General features: G+C 35.8%; 1 protein-coding gene across 1 annotated transcript in view; it reads left to right on the top strand.

The window, feature by feature from the left end:
• The window catches only part of LOC110116397 (serine/threonine protein phosphatase 2A 55 kDa regulatory subunit B beta isoform), a 63,966-nt gene extending 50,860 nt beyond the window's left edge, over positions 1-13,106 (top strand). Inside the window, exons 8-10 of the mRNA XM_020849940.2 lie at positions 12,104-12,174; positions 12,249-12,372; positions 12,518-13,106. Coding sequence (XP_020705599.1) covers positions 12,104-12,174; positions 12,249-12,372; positions 12,518-12,743 — 421 coding nt within the window. The 3' untranslated portion in view covers positions 12,744-13,106. The remainder of the gene's footprint in view (positions 1-12,103; positions 12,175-12,248; positions 12,373-12,517) is intronic.
• Positions 13,107-19,137: the final 6,031 nt, after the last annotated feature.

A 19,137-nucleotide genomic window follows, 5' to 3' on the forward strand; every position in this document is an offset into this window, starting at 1 on the left:
AAACACCCCGATGATGGCCGTGTTGAATGCAGATCTCAACCGGAGGGGTTCCACAAAATATCTCAAATTCCATTCAAATGTCTACCAGAATCCAAACTCTACAAGCCCCAAAATCCAAAAAATATTTAAAATGAAATAATCCATCAATGCTTAAAAGCAAATACCATCCACCCTCCGCAACAGTTTGCCGAGGCGGACAAATTCAAATAAACTCTAGCTCAACAAAGAGCCAAAATGCCTAGTCGAAATATCACTAGGTCCATTCTCAAATAATCTCCTGCTAGTAAAGACGTGGTAACGTTGTCCTCTAACCGGCGGTCTGCCGCCAAAAGGCCACCGCAGGATAAACGGTTACGATGACCGGGGCCCTCTGAACCGAGTGGTTTTGCCACCAAATGGCACCACAGATAGCGTTATGGCCACGACCAATACGCTCCTTATTGGCATCAAATCCTTGAGATATGAATCAATAGGATATGATGATAGGGCACAAAGCCCTCTGTAAGCTAAGGTGGATTCAAATTTGTCCCCTTAAGCAAAACATCCAACCCCGGTCTACAAGGTCCCCTTGGACGAAGCAACCCATGGCTGCTGGACAAGGATCCTTCTGTCAGGTTGGTCGACTACCTTCCTCTTAACTAAGTAGACCAGGGATCACGATGGCCGGGACGACGGAAACCATGGGATCTTGATCGGGCCTCATCATCCATTCCCCACCATCCGCTTAAGTGCAAGATGGTGCAAATTTCTATTTTTAAATATCTAATATTTCAACCAAAAATCCAAAAACCTAATTCTTCAATTCCCAATATTCAAACCTTTCAAATTCTCAAATCTAAATCCAGTTTTCAAATCCATACTCATTGATGCTACTATATGCCAGATAACACGTATTTCTATACGTATCTGATCGATGACTAGCCTAATCGAAAGTTCTCCATCTGTGATCCGGGAGGGGTAATTAACTATAGGGGCTTGCGCCTTAGGGAAACCAGAACTCAGGTCATTAAAGTCCTCATAAAATGAGGGCGAAATCTCTGAGGTAGTGTCTTATCTACAAACCCATCTGCCTTCCAAAATTTTACCCCGGAACTTTAGTTCGTTAAAACTCCCTCGCCGAATAAGAAAAAGCGAGGAGGAGGCCGGGGCCGAATTTTCGGAGCCCACAATCCCTGAATAAATATTTAAAATCTCAAAGATACAAAGCCAATTCGAAATGTCCCTGTGAGACGAGGGGCATTTTACATATTCATTTGGGTCGACATCGTGCTATACGTCGAGATCCCCAAATAAATATTTAAAATCTTAAACTCCAAATTTACTCCATTCTAAAATGTCCCATCAGACTGGGGGCATTTTAAATATTTATTCGGCGACGACATCGCGCTGCGTGCCGAGATCCCCAAATAAATATTTAAAATTATTCAATTCAAATGTTATTTTGTGCTAAAGAATACAAGGATTTCTTTTTCAAAGCATATGCAGGTTGTCTTTCAAAAGCTAGAGAGATATCTCCTTTTCCAATGTGCAAAGACTCAAAGGTCAAGAAATAGACTTTTGTAACTACACACTCTAACAAATTGGGCCATAAAAACTTGAAGTCTTTCAACAGTCTGATGCTATAGCCTATAAATGAGAGATTTCTCTATCTTTGGCTCTCATCTGCGCCTCATTTGTCGCCGCATTTTCAGCGAGTGACATTTTCAGTATCAGAATGATTATCATCTACTTTTTCTACTTCTTCTTCTTGGGAATGACCACCTCTACCAGTGGACCCCTCTCTACGACGACGACGGTATACTTGCCTGGGTGGCGGTTGCCAACGCTCTTCATCTTCATCTATCATCATAATTGGTGCCATCATCAATGACTGTATGTGCACCATATAGACAACTTCCATGTCCAGAGTGTTATTTATTCTTGTATTTCTTCTTTCTAGATTTTCCTCCATAAATTCATCAATATTTTCTTCCCCTTCAATGTATTCTTCTTCTTCAATATTGTCTCCCCTTCCATGTTTCCTTCTTTTCTAGTATCCGGATCTCCGAGCGACGACACCATTGGATTTCCGGTTCTTGATTAGGCAAGGGACTTCTTCGATCAGTGGGCTGCGGTCGAAGTTAGTCTCTTCTTTTGGAGGGGATGGAAGGCGACGGGATCCCCTGGAGGATTCTCAAGGTGTCTACCATCTGGAGAGTGTCATTATGTGTCCTTTTTGGAGCTCACTTCTAACGTTGTTTGTTGACGGGGGCGGATCTCCGGGAAAGCACAACGGATGTCACGCCCAGATCAACTCTTCTTTCTTTTCCTTTCTTTCCTTTCTTCCTTATTTCTTTGAGGCTTTTGGTCTCCATACTTGCTTTCCTTTCCACCGGGACCTTTCGGCAGCGGATCCCTGAACATATGGTTCAGGTGTCATGCTCTCGATGTTCACTGCGTGGGATTTGCTTTCTTTCTCTTCTTCTGCAACAAAGGACAGACGCTCCTTTGGCCGGCGTTCTTCTGGTCTCGATCACTAAAAGGTCGTTAGACTTCTTCTTCAGACCTTTATCCTTTATTGTCTTCAATACTCTGTTATAGGCGAGCGGATAGAGTTTCAGGCTCTTTCTTCTTAGAGGGCTGGGGCCTCACGTCGTTGCTCCCAGAATACTTCTTCAACTCACCAGTGGAGCTATTTTTCTTTCACCCATTTTAAATTAGAAAACTTGTTCCGGGTAGGAACATTGGCTTCAGGTTCCTGGACAGGCAGGTTTGAAGGGTGGACAGGGAGTTGTTTCTGCTGAGTTCGAAGTTCAGCGTTCATCTTTCTTCTCTGCCTCCTTGTAGGCCTTCCTCCATATGAGAGAGGCTTCAGCATTATACTTTCCAGGTGTAGATAACACTAGTTGACAAAGTAGTGGTGTTGGAAGTCACTACGGAGACTCTTCCACCACTCACAAATTCTTCTGGGTAGTAAAGGTCCTCACGGCTATGATAGCTCTCCGAATATAGAAACTCTTATCACGAGTATTTTCAGCAACAGGTCGTTGTGCTGAGATGCACAGCGGGTGACAGCTTCAGTAGCGGGTCGCTGCGCCGGCAAATGCGTGCGACGAGTAGGAGCCTCGGAAGCTCCTGCAACGACAGCAGGGAAATAACACTACCAAATTGGATGGTAGCTCCAGTGTTTTCGGTTTCAATGACAGCATTAGCCAGGTTGAATCCTGGTTTCCTCGTCCTAGCTGGAAGTTCATCGGCGTGTTTTGTAGATCCATCTGCATAAATGAAAGGCAATGGTTAGTAATCAGAATCTGATGCCATCACCCGCACTTTCAAAATGCAGAGACTTGCACATAACACAAAAATATGAGAAGATAACATTAGCGAGCAATTCAAATAAATATAAATTTAAAATACTCAAATACGTTATTCTCAAAGGATTTTTTTTTGAACAATCATTCTTAGGATACTTAAAATTTTAAGTACAGATCAATATGGATGGCTACTATAATACTGAGACGCTAGCCAAATGGAAAGAGAAACCAATCCCCAGCGGGTCGCCAGAAATCTGTGGGCTCCGAAAATTCGGCCACGGCCTTCTGCTCGCTTTTCTTTTTATTCGACGAGGAGTTTTAACTGAATAAGTTTCCGAGGTAAATTTTAAAAGCAGATGGTTTGTAGATAAGACACTACCCAGAGATTTCGCCCTCATTTTGTGAGAACTTTATGATTTGAGTTTCTGGTTTCCTATAGGCCGCAAGCCCCTATAGTTAATTACCCCTCCCGATGACGAGAGAGAACTTTCGATTAAGGCTAGTCATCAATGATACGTAGAGAATACGTGTTATCTAGTATATAGTAGCAGCATGTGTATGGAATTTGGAAAGTCTGGATATTTGATGGAGTTTGATATTTAAAATAGAAATTACACCATCTTGCACTTAAAGCGGATGGTGGGAATGGATGATAGACCCCGATCAAGATCCCATGGTTCCGTTGTCCCGGGCCATCGTGGTCCCTGGTCTACTTAGTCATAGGAGGTAGTCGACCCAACCTGACAGAAGGATCCTTGTCGGCAGCCATGGGTTGCTTCGTCCAAGGGACCTTGTAGACCTGAGTTGGATATTTGTCTAAGGGACAAATTTGAATCCAGCTTAGGTTACAGAGGGCTTTGTGCCCTGTCAATTATATCTTATTGATTCATATCTCAAGGATTTAATGTCATTAAGGAACGTATTGATGCTGGCCATTACCGGTATTTCGTGGTTGCCATTTGGCGGGAAAACCACTCGGTTCAGAGGGCCCCGGTCATTAACCATTTACCTGCAGTGTCATTTGGCGGCAAAACTGCCGTTAGGAGGACACGTACTGCGTCCTTCTGGCAGGAGACTATTCTTGAGAATTGGATTCCTAGTGATATTTTTGACTAGGCATTTGGCTCTTTTGTGAGCTGAAGTAAATTTTAATTGTTCACCCTCGGCAAACTGTTGCGGAGGGTGGATGGATTTTGCTTTAAGTAGTTTGATGGATTTATTTTAATTTTAAATATTTTTGGGATTTTCGTGGAGTTTTGGATTTTTATGGTATTTTGGGTGGAGCTTTGGAATATTTGAAATGGACTTTTGGGAGGCATTTTTGAAAGTATTTGTGAAACCCCTCCGTTGAAATAAACATTCAACACGGCCATCATCGGGGTGTTTGGGGGCATTTTCATTAGTAGCTTGAACCTTGTCGACTCTATCTAGTTGTCGACAGAGGATCAGGTTTTGCGTAGGCTTTATGCCTTGTTAGTGAATTCTCTTGATTATAAGCCTTGAAGGCCTAATATGAATGTATTAAAATAAATACACTGTCGCCACAACCAGGTATTTGTTTGAAGGTTCGAACTCTGTCTACTTCTATTTGATCGTTAGAATGATCGAGTTCGAACTTAAATTCACTTATTGACCCGCGCAGCATCCCTAGACGTCACATGTGTAACAATAACATTCTCGCCGGGGCCCATGCGGGTGTTTGGAGGCATTTTATAATTATACCCTATCTACTCCTTTATACCTTCTAAGGATAATCAGATTTAAAATTTGATAACCCGCGCAGCATCCTTAGACGTCACGTGTGTACCAATAACACGCTCGCCGGGGTCCATGCGGGTCGAGATTATATTTTCCCCTTTAGTGCACCTATGTGTATACAATTTATAGTGTACGTTGCAGGGGTATGTTGAAAGTATTTGTAGACGCCCTCTGTCCGCTTGTATGAATGGTGCGGATCGGTGGCGTGGCGTAGAAGCTTCTGAATAGAGTTACTCACTGCTTTGTACAGGTGGACTGTCGTGCACTACTTGTTGCTTTCTGCGGTGATCGTAGTGCACTAACGAGTCTCCTGCTTTGGGGTTGTAGAAGCTCGTAGGAACTTGTATTCTTTTATGCATTCTGCTGTAATTTTTGGTCTTCACAATACATCAACTACTGCTGGAGATAGATGTATTCATTCTTAGACTGAAGTTTGACTACATGATACTGCATTTACTGTAGCTTTATGTATCTACACAGGGGTGGATGTTATACATACATTTGTATTCGTAGAGGACTTGTATGTATTGCAGATCTTTTATTCTTGATTGCTTGCGGATCAATGTACTTATTTGTATCTTGATGTTGACTACGAACAAGTCATATCCATTAATATTCTTCTCAAATATTCTTCCTTTGGTGAATTACTATCTTTTTTATATGAACCAAGGTCGCATCCACTGATGGTTCCCTTTGTAAGACATTCAGCCTTATTCATATAGACTCACCACTTAACTAATATGAGCATTTGTAAGTTTCATAATGACTATGTACAAGCCAAAAGGTTCTGCAGCGTTGCATGTTGAATTCCCCTCCTACAGGAAGCAGATACTTTTACTTACCACTATCTTACTATGTGTCGTATGAGTATTTTGTCACGAGCTTCTTATCAATGTAGTTTCTGGACATTGAACTGTCATTGATGACATAAGCACTATTGTATTCGCTCATATTCATTCACCTTGCAATTCTATTACTGTGTATGAATCATCTTTAGCATTACAAATATTTCAGCTTCCTTGGGAATAGATTGAAGTTTGCATGATAAACTTGCACCTTTGATGGTCTCTTGCAATTGATTGCATATGCTTTTCAATTTTTGTCACTTGGAAAACCTATCTTGATTGTCTTGTGAGTGAATTATGCTTGCAAGAGTTTGGCATATCATCACATTCTCTACAACCATTGTTGATTGATTGTAGATGGTCATGTGAAATGTTACAAGTCTTTCTACCATCTTTTTGAGGATGATTTGTGACTTGTATAGATCTTCCTTTAACTTTGTCAATTGATACATGCAAAGAAGTTGTATTTGATGTTTCATTTGGACAATTCAAAGTCTTGAATAGGCATTTTTTACTCTTTTTGTTTGATTTATTTATCATTTGAAGTCCGGGTCTTTATAGTCAAATTGCAAGCTCTGTTTCATATCCAAGATGAGTTCAAGTTCTAGTTCTTTGTTCAACTTATGTGAGTTCAAGTTCTATGTCCCCTACTATTCAAATTGCAAGCTCCATTTAGTTCATATCAATTCAAGTTCAAGTTGAGTTTTGCTTGAGTCCAAATCGAGTCTACAAGTTCACTTGCCCAAGTCCTTGCTTTGGAGTTCAAATTATGTTCACTTGATTCAAATTTTGAGTCTTTCTCCAATTCTAATTCTTATGATTTATTTAAGTTTGGATTCATTTAGAATTGAATTTATTGCATCAAAGTTCACAAGTTCGAGTCCACCATTATTTTTTCAGTTCAATTAGGTCCAGGTACGATTTCACCCGAAATTTCGGCAGCCTCCCAGCGTCTCCTCCGTTTAGGGGAAAACTACAGGAAACTGGACCTTTCCCACCACGCGCAATAAAGGTGTGTATGGTAGGTGTCCTCGGACGAGGACACTGCGGCCGTGATTTTTTTTTGTTCCTCCCACCACGCGCAATAAAGGGGTGTATGGGGTCTTTGATGGTACATATTTAAAAAATACAATTTTCTTTCCCCCCGCTCGTGGGTACTTATAAGTGAACCCGCCTCGCCGTAGGTGCTGCACCGGGGTCCCATCCCACCACGCGCAATAAAGGCGTGTATAGGCGGTTTTTCGGTGCGCCACGAATGCCGAAGTAGAGTTTAGGCGATTGCCCGCCTTATCGTAGGCGTCGGACCGGGGTCCCATCCCACCACGCGCAATAAAGGCATGTATAGGCGGTTTTTCGGTCCGCCGCATACAACGAAGGGACAATCTGAGTTTGGAAAATGTATACCTTCGCGGGGTTGTAGATGTTGGCATGTGGATTGAGGGAAGAGCAAATAATCATAATTAATTATAATTAATAATTAATTATAATTTATAATGATTTAATTTTAATTAATTGTAATTAATTATAGGTAATTAATTTAAAAATTAATTATATAAAAAATTAACTATAATAATTACTTCATATCATAATTACTCATATCTAAATAATTTAATTATAATTAATAATTAATTACTACTAATTAATTATGATTAATTGATTGTAATTATAATTAATTATAATTAATAATTATAACTAATCAATATTTAATTATAATTAATAATTAATTACAAATAACTATTAATTATAAATATAAAACATGATTAATTATAATTAGTGAATCCTAATTATAATTAATAATGTTTAATAATAAAAAGAAATAAAAGCTCTCTCCCTCCTCTGGTTCGTCCCATTGACGGGATTTGGCCAAGGAAGCGCGCGAATGGGAGAATTTTACCTTCATAGCAACCGAGCTCTCGGTTGCTTCCGATCAAAATGTCGTTCCTCCTAATCCGATAGAAAGGAGGCGGATAGAAGAGGCGTGGGAAGGAATCGGGCAAGAGAGGGACGGTCGGCAGCAGGGATTCGGTTCCAGGGATGCCGGTCGGTTTCTTCCTTCCCTCTCTCTTTCTCTCTGGATCTCACTCTCTCGGTTTGGGCTGAAGGAGGTGTAGGGGTCGGATTTTTTGATCGAAGGAGGGTCGGAGGCTCTAGTGACGGGCTTGGAGAGCAGAGAAGATCGGGAGAGGAGAAGAGCTCGGCAGTGGAGATCGAGCACGGGAAGACCAGCGAATGTTGTTCGCTCGGTTGGCTTTTAAAGGCGTAAAAAATCAGCAATCTAGGCTATCGTTGCGGGATTCGGGGGAAGCGATGCGAACTGTGCCGAATCGGCACCATTTCGGCAAGATTTTGAGGATCCAACAGGTATGCGGTATGTATGCGGGATTTCTATTTTTCTTTCTTCTCCTTTTGGTCCCTTTGGGTATGACATGAGGGTCAACACCATCGTAGGGCCGACCAGAGTATTTGTTTTATACGTTCATATTAAGTTTTCAATGTCTATTACAAGAAATATTCATTAATAAATGCCTGAAGCTGACGAAGGACCCGATCCTCTATCAAAAGATAGAGAGAGTCGACAAGGTTCGATTAATAAAGCAAAATTACCCAAAATCCCAATTATGGCCATGTTGATAGAAAATGATAATCAGAGGGGACCCCAAACATTCAAAATTCCTCCAAATTTCCATAAAATATATTCAATTGACTTTAACTTATTCATGAACGATATTAATGTTTAAAATTGAAATAAAACGACAAAATACTTAAAGAAAAATGCCAATCAATACTTTGCAACAGTTTGTCAAGATGGACAAGCTTGACAATCACTTCAGCTAACAAAGAGCGAATGTTTAGTTGAGAATATCACTAGGATTTATTTTTAAATCATCTCTTACCAGTAAGGACATGACACGTGTCTTCTAACCGGTGGTTTTGCTGTCAAATGACACTGCGGGTAAACGGTTATGACTGGGACCATCTAACTAGGTGATATTGTCGCTAAATGACACTATTAAATTACGGCCATGATTAAATCCCAGTATGTTCCCCAATGACTATAAATCATCTTGTAATGAATCAATAGGTTATGACTGAGAGGGAACAAAGCCCTCTATTAGTTAAGGTGGATTCAAATTTGTCCACTTAAACAAACATTCACTTCAAGTCTACAAGGTACTCTTGAAAGAAACAACCCATGGCTATCGATAAGGATTCTTCGGTTAGTTTGGGTTGACTAACTCCTCTGACTAAGTGGACTAGGGACTATGATAGCTTGGGGTGATGGAATCATGAAATCTTGATTGTGTTCATCATCATTTCCCTCACCATCCGCTTTAAGTGCATTGTGATATAAATTTCAATTTTTAAATGTCAAATCTTGGTGCTACTATATGTTGGATACTATGTATCTATTCGACGACTAGCTTTAACCGAAAGTTCTCTCTCGTTATCGCGATGGGTAATTAGCTATAGAGGCTTGCACCTATAGGAAACCTGAACTCAGATTATAAAGTCCTCACAAAATGAGGGAGAAATCTCTAGTTAATTCCTTATTCAAAACGCAATCCGACTTCTGAAAATTTACTTTGGAACTTACTCGTTAAAACTCTTCTCGGCAACCTGAACACGAAAAAGAAAAGGGGGCGCGGAGAGGTCAGGGAGCGAATTTTCGAAGCCCACAATATTCTTATAACATTCTTGGCCATGCAACTATTTATTTTATTAATTTGTGGGATCAATAAATTTCATTTTGTTTGTCTCCGATGACATTTATAATATTTTGTATGTAGTTATGTTTCTTAAATTTTATTAGTTCGTTGGAGATTTGTGACTCATGAAAGTTGGGTTTGTGCAATATGCATTGAGTTGTCCCGGTTTTGAGTTTCAGGGGTTAAAAGAATTCTCGAGTCCCTTAGAGAAAATTAGTTTCTTGAGGTTCCTGTTACGTTTTAAATTTTGATTAGTTTGCAAAGTTGTATGAGAATCTTTTTCTTTGCGAAGTAAAAAGTTTAATCTTGGAACAATTCATTATGCTTTGAAAAGTTGAATCAATTAAGATTATGAGAATATGATTTATTTTAGTGATCTTAGCACCCACACCCTAAATGAAAATAATTTTTTTTTTGTTTTTATCGATGTATTAGTAAAACCTAAGTTAGAGAGATTTTGAAGAAAATGAAATGTGGAAAAGCTATTAGACCTTATGATATTCCAATAGAGGTGTGAAAATGCTTAGGAGATGAAGGAATTTCTTGGCTTACAAAACTTTTCTATATTATTTTGAAAACTAAAAGATGCGTGGAGAATGAGTTTATTGATTCCTATTTTTAAGAATGAAGGTGATGCATAAGAGTATGCGGATTATAGAGGGATTAAGTTAATGTGTCATACTTTATAACTTTGGAAGGAGTTATTGAGCATAAGTTACGATGTGATATTAATGTTTCTCAAAATTAATTTGAATTCATGTCGGGTAGGTCTATTGTGGAAGCTATACATTTATTAAGAGTTTTGATGGAGAAGTTTAGGGAGAATAAAGAGGATATATATATGATATTTATTGATTTAGAGAAAGTTTATGATAAAGTTCCAAGAGAAGTGCTATGGAGAGTTTTAGAAAAGAAAGGGTTAATAATGCTTATACTCAAGTCATTAAGGATATGTATGCATAAGCTATTACATGTGTTCAAACACAATGAGGTTGGACCAAGCATTTTCCTATTTCAGTTGGATTACATTAAGGATCAGCTTTAAGTCCATATATTTTTGCTTTAGTATGGATGTTTTTACTATGCATTTGTAGGAGGATCTCTCATGGTGTATGCTTTTTGCTAATGATATTCTTCTTACTAATAAGACTAGAGTGGGAGTTGAAGTTAAACTTGAATTATGAAGGTCAACCTTAGAGTCGAAAGGTTTTTGTTTGAGTATATCTAAAACCGAATACATAGAGTGTAATTTTAGTAGTGATAGATCTAATGGGGGGAGGGGGTGTGGATTGTGACTTTAGGCTATCAAGTCATTAATATCAGTTCACATTTTAGATATCTCAGGTTTATTCTCCAGAGTGATGGTGAAATATATGGGGATATTATTAGTAGAATTCAAGTTGGATGGTTAAATTGGAGGATTGCATCGGGTCTATTGTATGATAGAAAAATACCTCTCAAACTTATGTGAAAATTCTATAGATGGTAGGGAGACCTGCAATGTTTTATGGCACAGAGTGGTGGTCATTAAAAGAGAAGCATATAATTAAGTTAAGTGTTGCAGAGATGTAGATGCTCATGTGGATGAGTGGCTTTATTCGTAGAGATAGAATGTGAAACGAGCATATACGTGAAAGGTTGGAGTAGCTCCAGTGGCAGATAAGATTAGAACTCTCCTTGGATGGTTTGGTCACATAAAACTTTAGCCTTTTAATGACCCAGTTAGGAGAGTAGATGTATTAGATTTGGCTTAGGTTTAAGAGAAGTAGAGGTAGACCTAAAAAGATTTGGTTAGAAAATATTAAAATGACCTTTTTTTATTAGATTTAAATGAGAATTTGACTCTTGACAAGACAATGGAGAAAAAAGGCCGTACATAGTGGGATAAAAGCTTGATGTTGTTGTTGTTTTTGTATGCAACTTTTCCAACTCATAACTTTTATTTTTTACAATTATTTATCTGGTTAGTTTTTGTCTCTCATTCTACAGTTCTAAGTTTCACTACTTTCAATCTCCCCAGCTGACAGTTGGTCGAGGATTCATGCTTTAGCGAGGTTATATTGAGACTATGACTCATATGAGCACGCTCCCAAGAGATGATCACTTGAAAAAGGAAATATATGATTTCATTAGAAATATGAAAAAGATATTAAATCTGATGTTTAACATTTGTCTTGGAGTTTTGTGAAAATCGTGATGAGAGATTTTTGGGGGAAGTAATCAGCAAAACTAATGAGCGTGAGCGAGAAGATTTGTAGTAGAAGTGATGATATGAAATTAGTGGAAGCCTTTAAATCTCGTAGTTCAACTACTCCCAGGATTTCACAACATAGCTGTAAGATTTGCAAAAAATTATTTGGTATGATTTAACCTATATCTTGACAAAATCTCTATTAAATCTTGCAACCAAACCTATAGAAATGCTTTTTGATTATTGAATAAAACTCTAATTAATTCTCTTCTTCATATCCTCACCGTTGTCTTTCATGATCTAATTCAGGAGACAAGTCCCACCACCTGCAAAGCCTGCAACAAGATCTTTAGGTCGTCTAACAAGTGCTGTCAGAAGAGGTAAGGTTCATTTTATCTTCTCTCCAATGGCTGCATTACCTCCATTTTATCTTTGGGTTATTTGTATCCAACAGCAGTTGAATGTCCAGGGGTTGATGCCAATGGAAATTCTAATGATCTGTCGGCAAAACTACTCCATCTAGCATGGCATCCATCGGAGAATTCAATCGCTTGTGCTGCTGCAAATAGTCTGTACATGTATTATGCAAATTGATGGACCTTTGTGATACATTTTGGATAGACTTTTTTTTTTTTTTTTTTTTGTGTGAAAGCTCTTTTACTGCTCAGAAAAAAAAAATCAACAGGGTAATCAAAATTACATTTTCGCACTAATTCCATATAGGGATCAGAGAAGGAAAAGTTATTACGTCCGGACAAAAAACCGAAAATCCGGACGAATACCGAGTACTGTACCGAGCACTGTACCGAGCGCCCAAGTGACATGGCACTTTGTTATTGATCTCTGGACGCATTCAACGGCTGCCAAAATCCAAGCGGAAGTCAAACTTCTCTTGTTCCCCGGAGGGCAGCTTGTTTCTGATTATTATTTTATCATTACCCTTTTGTAGGGGAGGCCAAGAAAGAAAATAACTATAAAATTTAGTTGTATTTCTTCTTTTAGGTCGCAATATGTGGTTGTAGCTCTTCAACAAAATACAGAAAGGCTAAAATCAGGAATGTCTCTGGGGGTTGAAGGGGGTCATCTGATACTGGGGGGATTGTATGGAAAATAAATTGTTAGGTGTTCATCTTGGAGGTTTGTGTAATTATATTCATTTTTTTTTTCTTTTAATTTTTTTATCTCTACAAAGTTAACTACCCTTCTAAGCAAATTGCTTACATCTTGCTTTTTGCCTGCTTATTGGGTATGTTTTATGATGCTGCTTGTTTTGCCTTATCTTGGAAGAATATTTCGTCCTTGCTAGAGTTCATTTGTTTCTATTTTTAGAATTAATTTTTCAGTTTTTGGCTAGCTTAATGTTGCTATGTTTGGAATTTGTTGACATGGCCTAGATTTTGTCCTTGCAATTAAGGTTTTATTTGAGACGGTTTTTTTATTATTTTTTAAAAATATTTTTTAGTTAAAAATATTTTAAATTAAAATTTTTATACTAAAAAGTTATTTAGAAAGCAGTAAGAAAATCATTGGTAATAGAAAATTCAGAACATCCCACCTGAATAATTTCAAGGTCATACAATATATTTGGTGAAATTTTAAATATGAGCAGGCTTTAAGCCGAAATAAGTAGAAGGAACGAACGCTATGTAAAGTTAATACAAGGAGCAAAAATGTCAACGGTTTGGCGTTTTCTTTAAAAAAATGTATGTATAAAATGCGAAAAGAATATTAAATGTGTGTTTTCTTTTGAAAACACTTCCAATTTATGTTTTTGATAGAAAAACCTACTTTGAGTTTTTATCTTTCGTTTTTAAATTATAATTTGTAAATGCATATGTTGAAAATAATTTAGAATCTTTTTTGTCAAACATGATTAGATCTAAGAGATTTAATAATTATAAGAAATGTTTGTTAGAATTTGGTTAAAAGTAATATTTGATTAAATTAATGATGATTATTATTTTTTTTATTAAAAAAAATTAATGTTGCTTAATAACTACTTTTTAAAAAATATTTTGCGTGTTAATTTTTGTTTAATTAAAATATGTAATTAAGAATCAATGAATTAAAAATAAAATTAAGGAAGCGCTAAATTTATTAAAGTGAAATTTTATTCTATGAAATTTAATTTTTATTTTATTTATTACATAAAATTTTTAAATAATAAAAAAATGAAAGCTTTAATTGATGGAGGGTTGGATATTATTCCCTTATAAGAGAAGTTCAATGAAGATTTAAGTGGATAAATAAGTTTTTTTTTTTTTTTTTTTGGGGTTTTTTTTTTTTTTTTGGGATATTATGTCTTGTTTGTCTTAAATAATAATTTTTTTTATTGAAAGCAACAATATCGGATTTCCCTTGAACCTTTTTATGTATGGTGAGGTATTGTTTTAAGAATGTGAAAAAGGGATTCTTTAACCTTCTATAAGAACTTACAACAACAAGTCAAAAGGAAAATAGGTGGGACATTGTTCAATCTTAGGTTAGAAATGTTGGTGCCTTCTAATGATGCATATTAATGTTGTATGAATGTTTGGACATTGGATTGTGATCAATAGTTGATAAGATTATATGCAAAGATAATGTGGCACATGTGATCTCGTAGGGGCTAAGTAGGGAAAATATTGTTTATCATATTGTATGTTATAATTCTACTTTTTTATTTTTTTCATGTAATTGAAGATATTTTTTATTCGGTTATTGAGATTTTCTTATTCTTAATTTCACTGTCTAATACACTATTGCTGATGAAATAATTTCCTTATAACTCTATTGCACTATGTGATGAAAGCAAGACAAAAAAAAATTAAACCACATTATATTGAAGTCAAAGGAAAAATTAGATGAGAAGATTTGAATTCTTATAGTAGTATAAAAAATAAGCTCTCATATGACATTCAATGGCATCATTCCCAAGGATGTACCTAGTAGGTGCTTGACATGGTCTCATGTCTAGTTGGTGCTCCTCCTTACCTCTTCCTCCTCTTCTTGTGCACCCATTGCATTCGACTGAGTTTGTTGGAAGAGAAAAACTTGTTGAATAAGGGATGGCGAGCCTATTGGTGACATTCATGTAGGAATTTTCATTCCATAAGATGGTTATGCTTATGCCATTTGTAATTGAGTATCAAGATGATATCCATCAATGGTTCCTCATTGTAGATTGAAAACACTAAATCCTTGTATAACTACTCCTACACCTAACATGCCTTCCCTCACATCATTGAGGGTCCTCCTTTCATAATTGTGGATGGCCCTATATAATTATTCAATCCTATTTGCATTACATGTTTCAAGAATAATATGTCAGAGCATCTGAGCATTTGGGCAGTGGATCTCCTTGGAGCATCTTACTTTGATCTTCATGGAAGAAATGAAGTATATCTTGATGGAGCATCCGATGTCAATCTTCTTGAAGCCTAATTTTACTCATGAACTCTACAATTCTATTGTGCATACAAGTTAAATTTATCAAGGATATCAAAAGCATTGCAATCAATATATATTAAGTGTTTTACTCTACATGATAAGTCCACAAATCTCATCATGCTGCATTGAACTTGTGTTTTCGTGTGACCACCAATAAATATCTCATCGATACTTTTGGTTTATATAAATTAATCTTGGTACTTGTTGATAGAGAAAAAATGATCAATTTTATAATACAATAATTTGTATGTCAAATTGAAACTAGAAGTTTGAATATCATACCACAAGCCTTTTCCCAGTCAATCTATGATAAACTATTTGGAGGTTTGGTTGGGGCTTTTAATAAATACAATGATGCCCATGATTTGTATCACCTCAAATAAGCCGCCAACTCTCCCTTTCCTATTACCTTGTAGTGGAAGTACTAGTGTTAAAAATGTGCATCAATTATTCCATCGCTCAATGTAGGTTTGGTGGTAATGCAACTAATCGATGTTCTCTCTATGACACTATTTGCACAACAGAATGTTTGTTCTATGGGCTCAATAGGGCATGATTGAACACCTCTAAACCATTGCATTACCCTATCTAGAAGATGTCACTTAGCATGCTTCATGCTAATAAGTGGGACATAGGCTATCCAAATATCAATCCTTTCCTTAGATATTAGAGGCATCCAATCAATTATTGTATCATTATAAGGTGGATTACTTTAAAAAATACTTAGAATAAAGCAATTTCACAAACTAACTAAGGTCATAATTAAATAGTTGGGTTACTCTTCACCTTCTTGACTTTGTTGAAATCCATCAAGCTCATTTTTATAGGTTATAATGTTGCCAGTTGGAACCTTTAAGATCTTTTCCTTGGCCCACTTGTATTATAAACAACATTAGTTAATAAATGATGCTTATGTTGTACCAGATCACCCAAAAAAAAAAAGATAAAACTTATCTAAAACATAGTTATTTTCTAACAATGCTCGGGGTAAAGGCACGCATAGCATTGGTTGACTAACATGCAATCACTTCCTTGACTAAGCTTGTAGTAGTTACAGATATCCAACTATGTACACGTGTCGGCTTCATTGATAAATTTAACTCTTTATATATGTGTACCGGCATGGACCTTCGATGGAGTACATAGTAAATATCTCTAAGTGTTCAAGTAAAGGTAAGTAGTGTAAATGAATATTTGAGTAAACAAATCTGAGAGAAAAAATAACCTAGCATATACAAAATATAAGCTTTAATATGTCCTTAAAATATGAAGAGGAAAAACATCATATGACTTGTAAATGTCTATCTCACAAGCGAAGTAGTAGTATTAAATGAGTGCCTGAGAATGATCCCCTTTGAAGCTCACTTCAACTTCATCCTTATTTGGGTGATGATATTTGACATCAAGCTCAGGGTGGGTATCTAGTATCTCATCATAACATTTTGGTCAAGTAGAAGAGTGTAAGTTAGCTCCAATCACTAAAGGTCTGACAAAGGTCTTGCCATCAACCCTAACACCTAGGATAAGTTACACATCATGGAGTGGAATAGTCATCTCACTGATAGGTAGGTATATGTTTTTTGTTAATAGGTGCCACCCCTTGACCAATGTTATTATAAACTGATAATATAACCTTATGAATTGTGAATGAGATTATCATATTTCATTTTTCATCTATATGAGATTTGGTTCACCAATGTCACACAAAAATATGAGTATACAATCTACATGCTCTCGAGTTTGCTTTGCTCTTTGCAAAAATCTGAGAGAAAGGTATTTTCCATTTGCATGATTCTACGGTTGATGTATAAAGGAATTGAATACAAGATTCCTTTGTTTGACTTCTTCATCAAATATTTTTCATGAATTTTTTGTCAATAAGTATAGAACAGTTTTGTTGTGAAGTTTTTTTTTGTTGATCACTAAATTAGATATAATGTTCACCAATTCATTTCTCTTTAATGTAATGAGAGGGAATTCTATTGTTTACATAAAATACATTGTTGCTATTAGAGTACAAGTGTATGTTGTAAAGGAGATTATGATTAATTTATTAATTTAGAATTCTTTAATTTTGAAATTGTGCATTAAAATACACCTAGATTTTTTGTTCTTTGATCTATGTTTTTTTATAAGCAATTCATTATATATATATATATATCAATATGATTAATATTTTATATGAGCATTTTATTTCATAACTTAATTTTAATTTTTAGCATTCTTTTTGAAAGACAATGATATGTTTCCCAACTTTTTTCAATTGTTCATTGAAGGAATGTTATGACTGATTGTATTTTTATACCTTCAATGTATTATTTATTCAATTCAAAGCTTATGTCAATCATAAGATGAAGTGGACTCTTATAGAATTCTTGAACTATATATTCATTATTTTCATCCTAATATGATTAAATAATATCATGTGAAAATACTTTTAAAAATTTGTAGGGATATATACTTGTGCATCAAGAATGTTTATAATAAATGCTTACAAGTAAAGGTTATATGCTTGGTTTCATATCATAATAAGGAGAGGAAAAATTTGAAGTGGTTATCTATATTCATATAAGATTGATTCATCTGTAAATGCATACTCAAGCTTTTCCATTGATTGATTTTGACAAAATTCTCATATACATTCATGCTTCAATTATCTCATGAGTTGTGATTATTAATTGATTTTATATGAGTATGTGTGCTTTAACATTCAAATGAATAGTAGTTAAGATACAAACTTGATGTGTATGCTACATTTCCAAATTATATGTAAATTTGGCCCTAGTGAATAATTATTATAATGAAAAGTTTACATTTATGCTTAGGTATTTGATAGTTTTAATGCATCCAATAGAAATGTATTATGGGTTGGTTAGAAAGTGTGCAAATATTTTTGAACTACAATGGCATGCATACAACATGTGTTATTTTTTTTATATTGAACACATGTCTTGAATTTTTTATCACCTTACATCCATTTCATGTGAAGTATATAGTCATATTTGACACATATGAATGCTCTATGTTACAATGTCACTTGTGAATATTCAATGCAAGCATATAGTTACATTGTGCATATGTTTTGTGCTACGATCACCATACATGGTTCATGGTTGTATCAAGTTCATACATATGTTTTATTTCTTGATAGTGTATGTATATGCATTATTCAACAAAGGATGAACTTGGTACCCTATCTTCTTGTTGTTATGGTAAGTACACTACTTCTTTGATCTTGCATTTAGCATATACATGTTGAAAATGAAGCAATGAATAATAATGAATTTTAGTAATATTCTTTGTAAAATGTAAATGCTTTTATCTTGAGTTTTCTTAATCTAAAGTCAATGGTATGATAACTTGAATAGAATTTCATAATTTATTCATTATGGTTGCAAGTAAAAGTCAACATATGAAGCTTGAAATATTTTTCTATAGAGTCTTATAATACATTTGCCTCATGTATATTGCATAAATGAAATTTTATATTCATGTAAATGAGGGTGTATGCTAAATTTTTTCACTTTAAATAAATTCACGTCTACTTGTTTCCAATTTAATCCTCCCTTATTAATCACTACTTTCGTTTGCTTATTTTTTATCTTGTCAGGGATAATGGTTGAGAATGATTTGGTTACAAGCGAAAGGAATCGGTCCCCTCACTACAGGAAAACCTTTGGTTTACTAGTGAAACTTTTGGCAAAATTATATCCATCGGTAGAAGTGGCAGAGTAATTGAAAAATATTCCACCAGTAACTTAGCGGAAAATTTTCTGGTGGATATACCATTGAAAAATAACATGCAGAAAATCCGCCGGTAAGACTGACGATTTTTTGTAAAACCAGCGGTAACTTCTGACAAAAAATACGCTAGAAATTACCGACAAAAATTCCATCAGAAAATTCTTCGTCTT

This window comes from Dendrobium catenatum, unplaced genomic scaffold (assembly GCF_001605985.2).
Source record: "Dendrobium catenatum unplaced genomic scaffold, ASM160598v2 original_scaffold_52041, whole genome shotgun sequence".
Lineage (NCBI taxonomy): Eukaryota > Viridiplantae > Streptophyta > Magnoliopsida > Asparagales > Orchidaceae > Dendrobium > Dendrobium catenatum.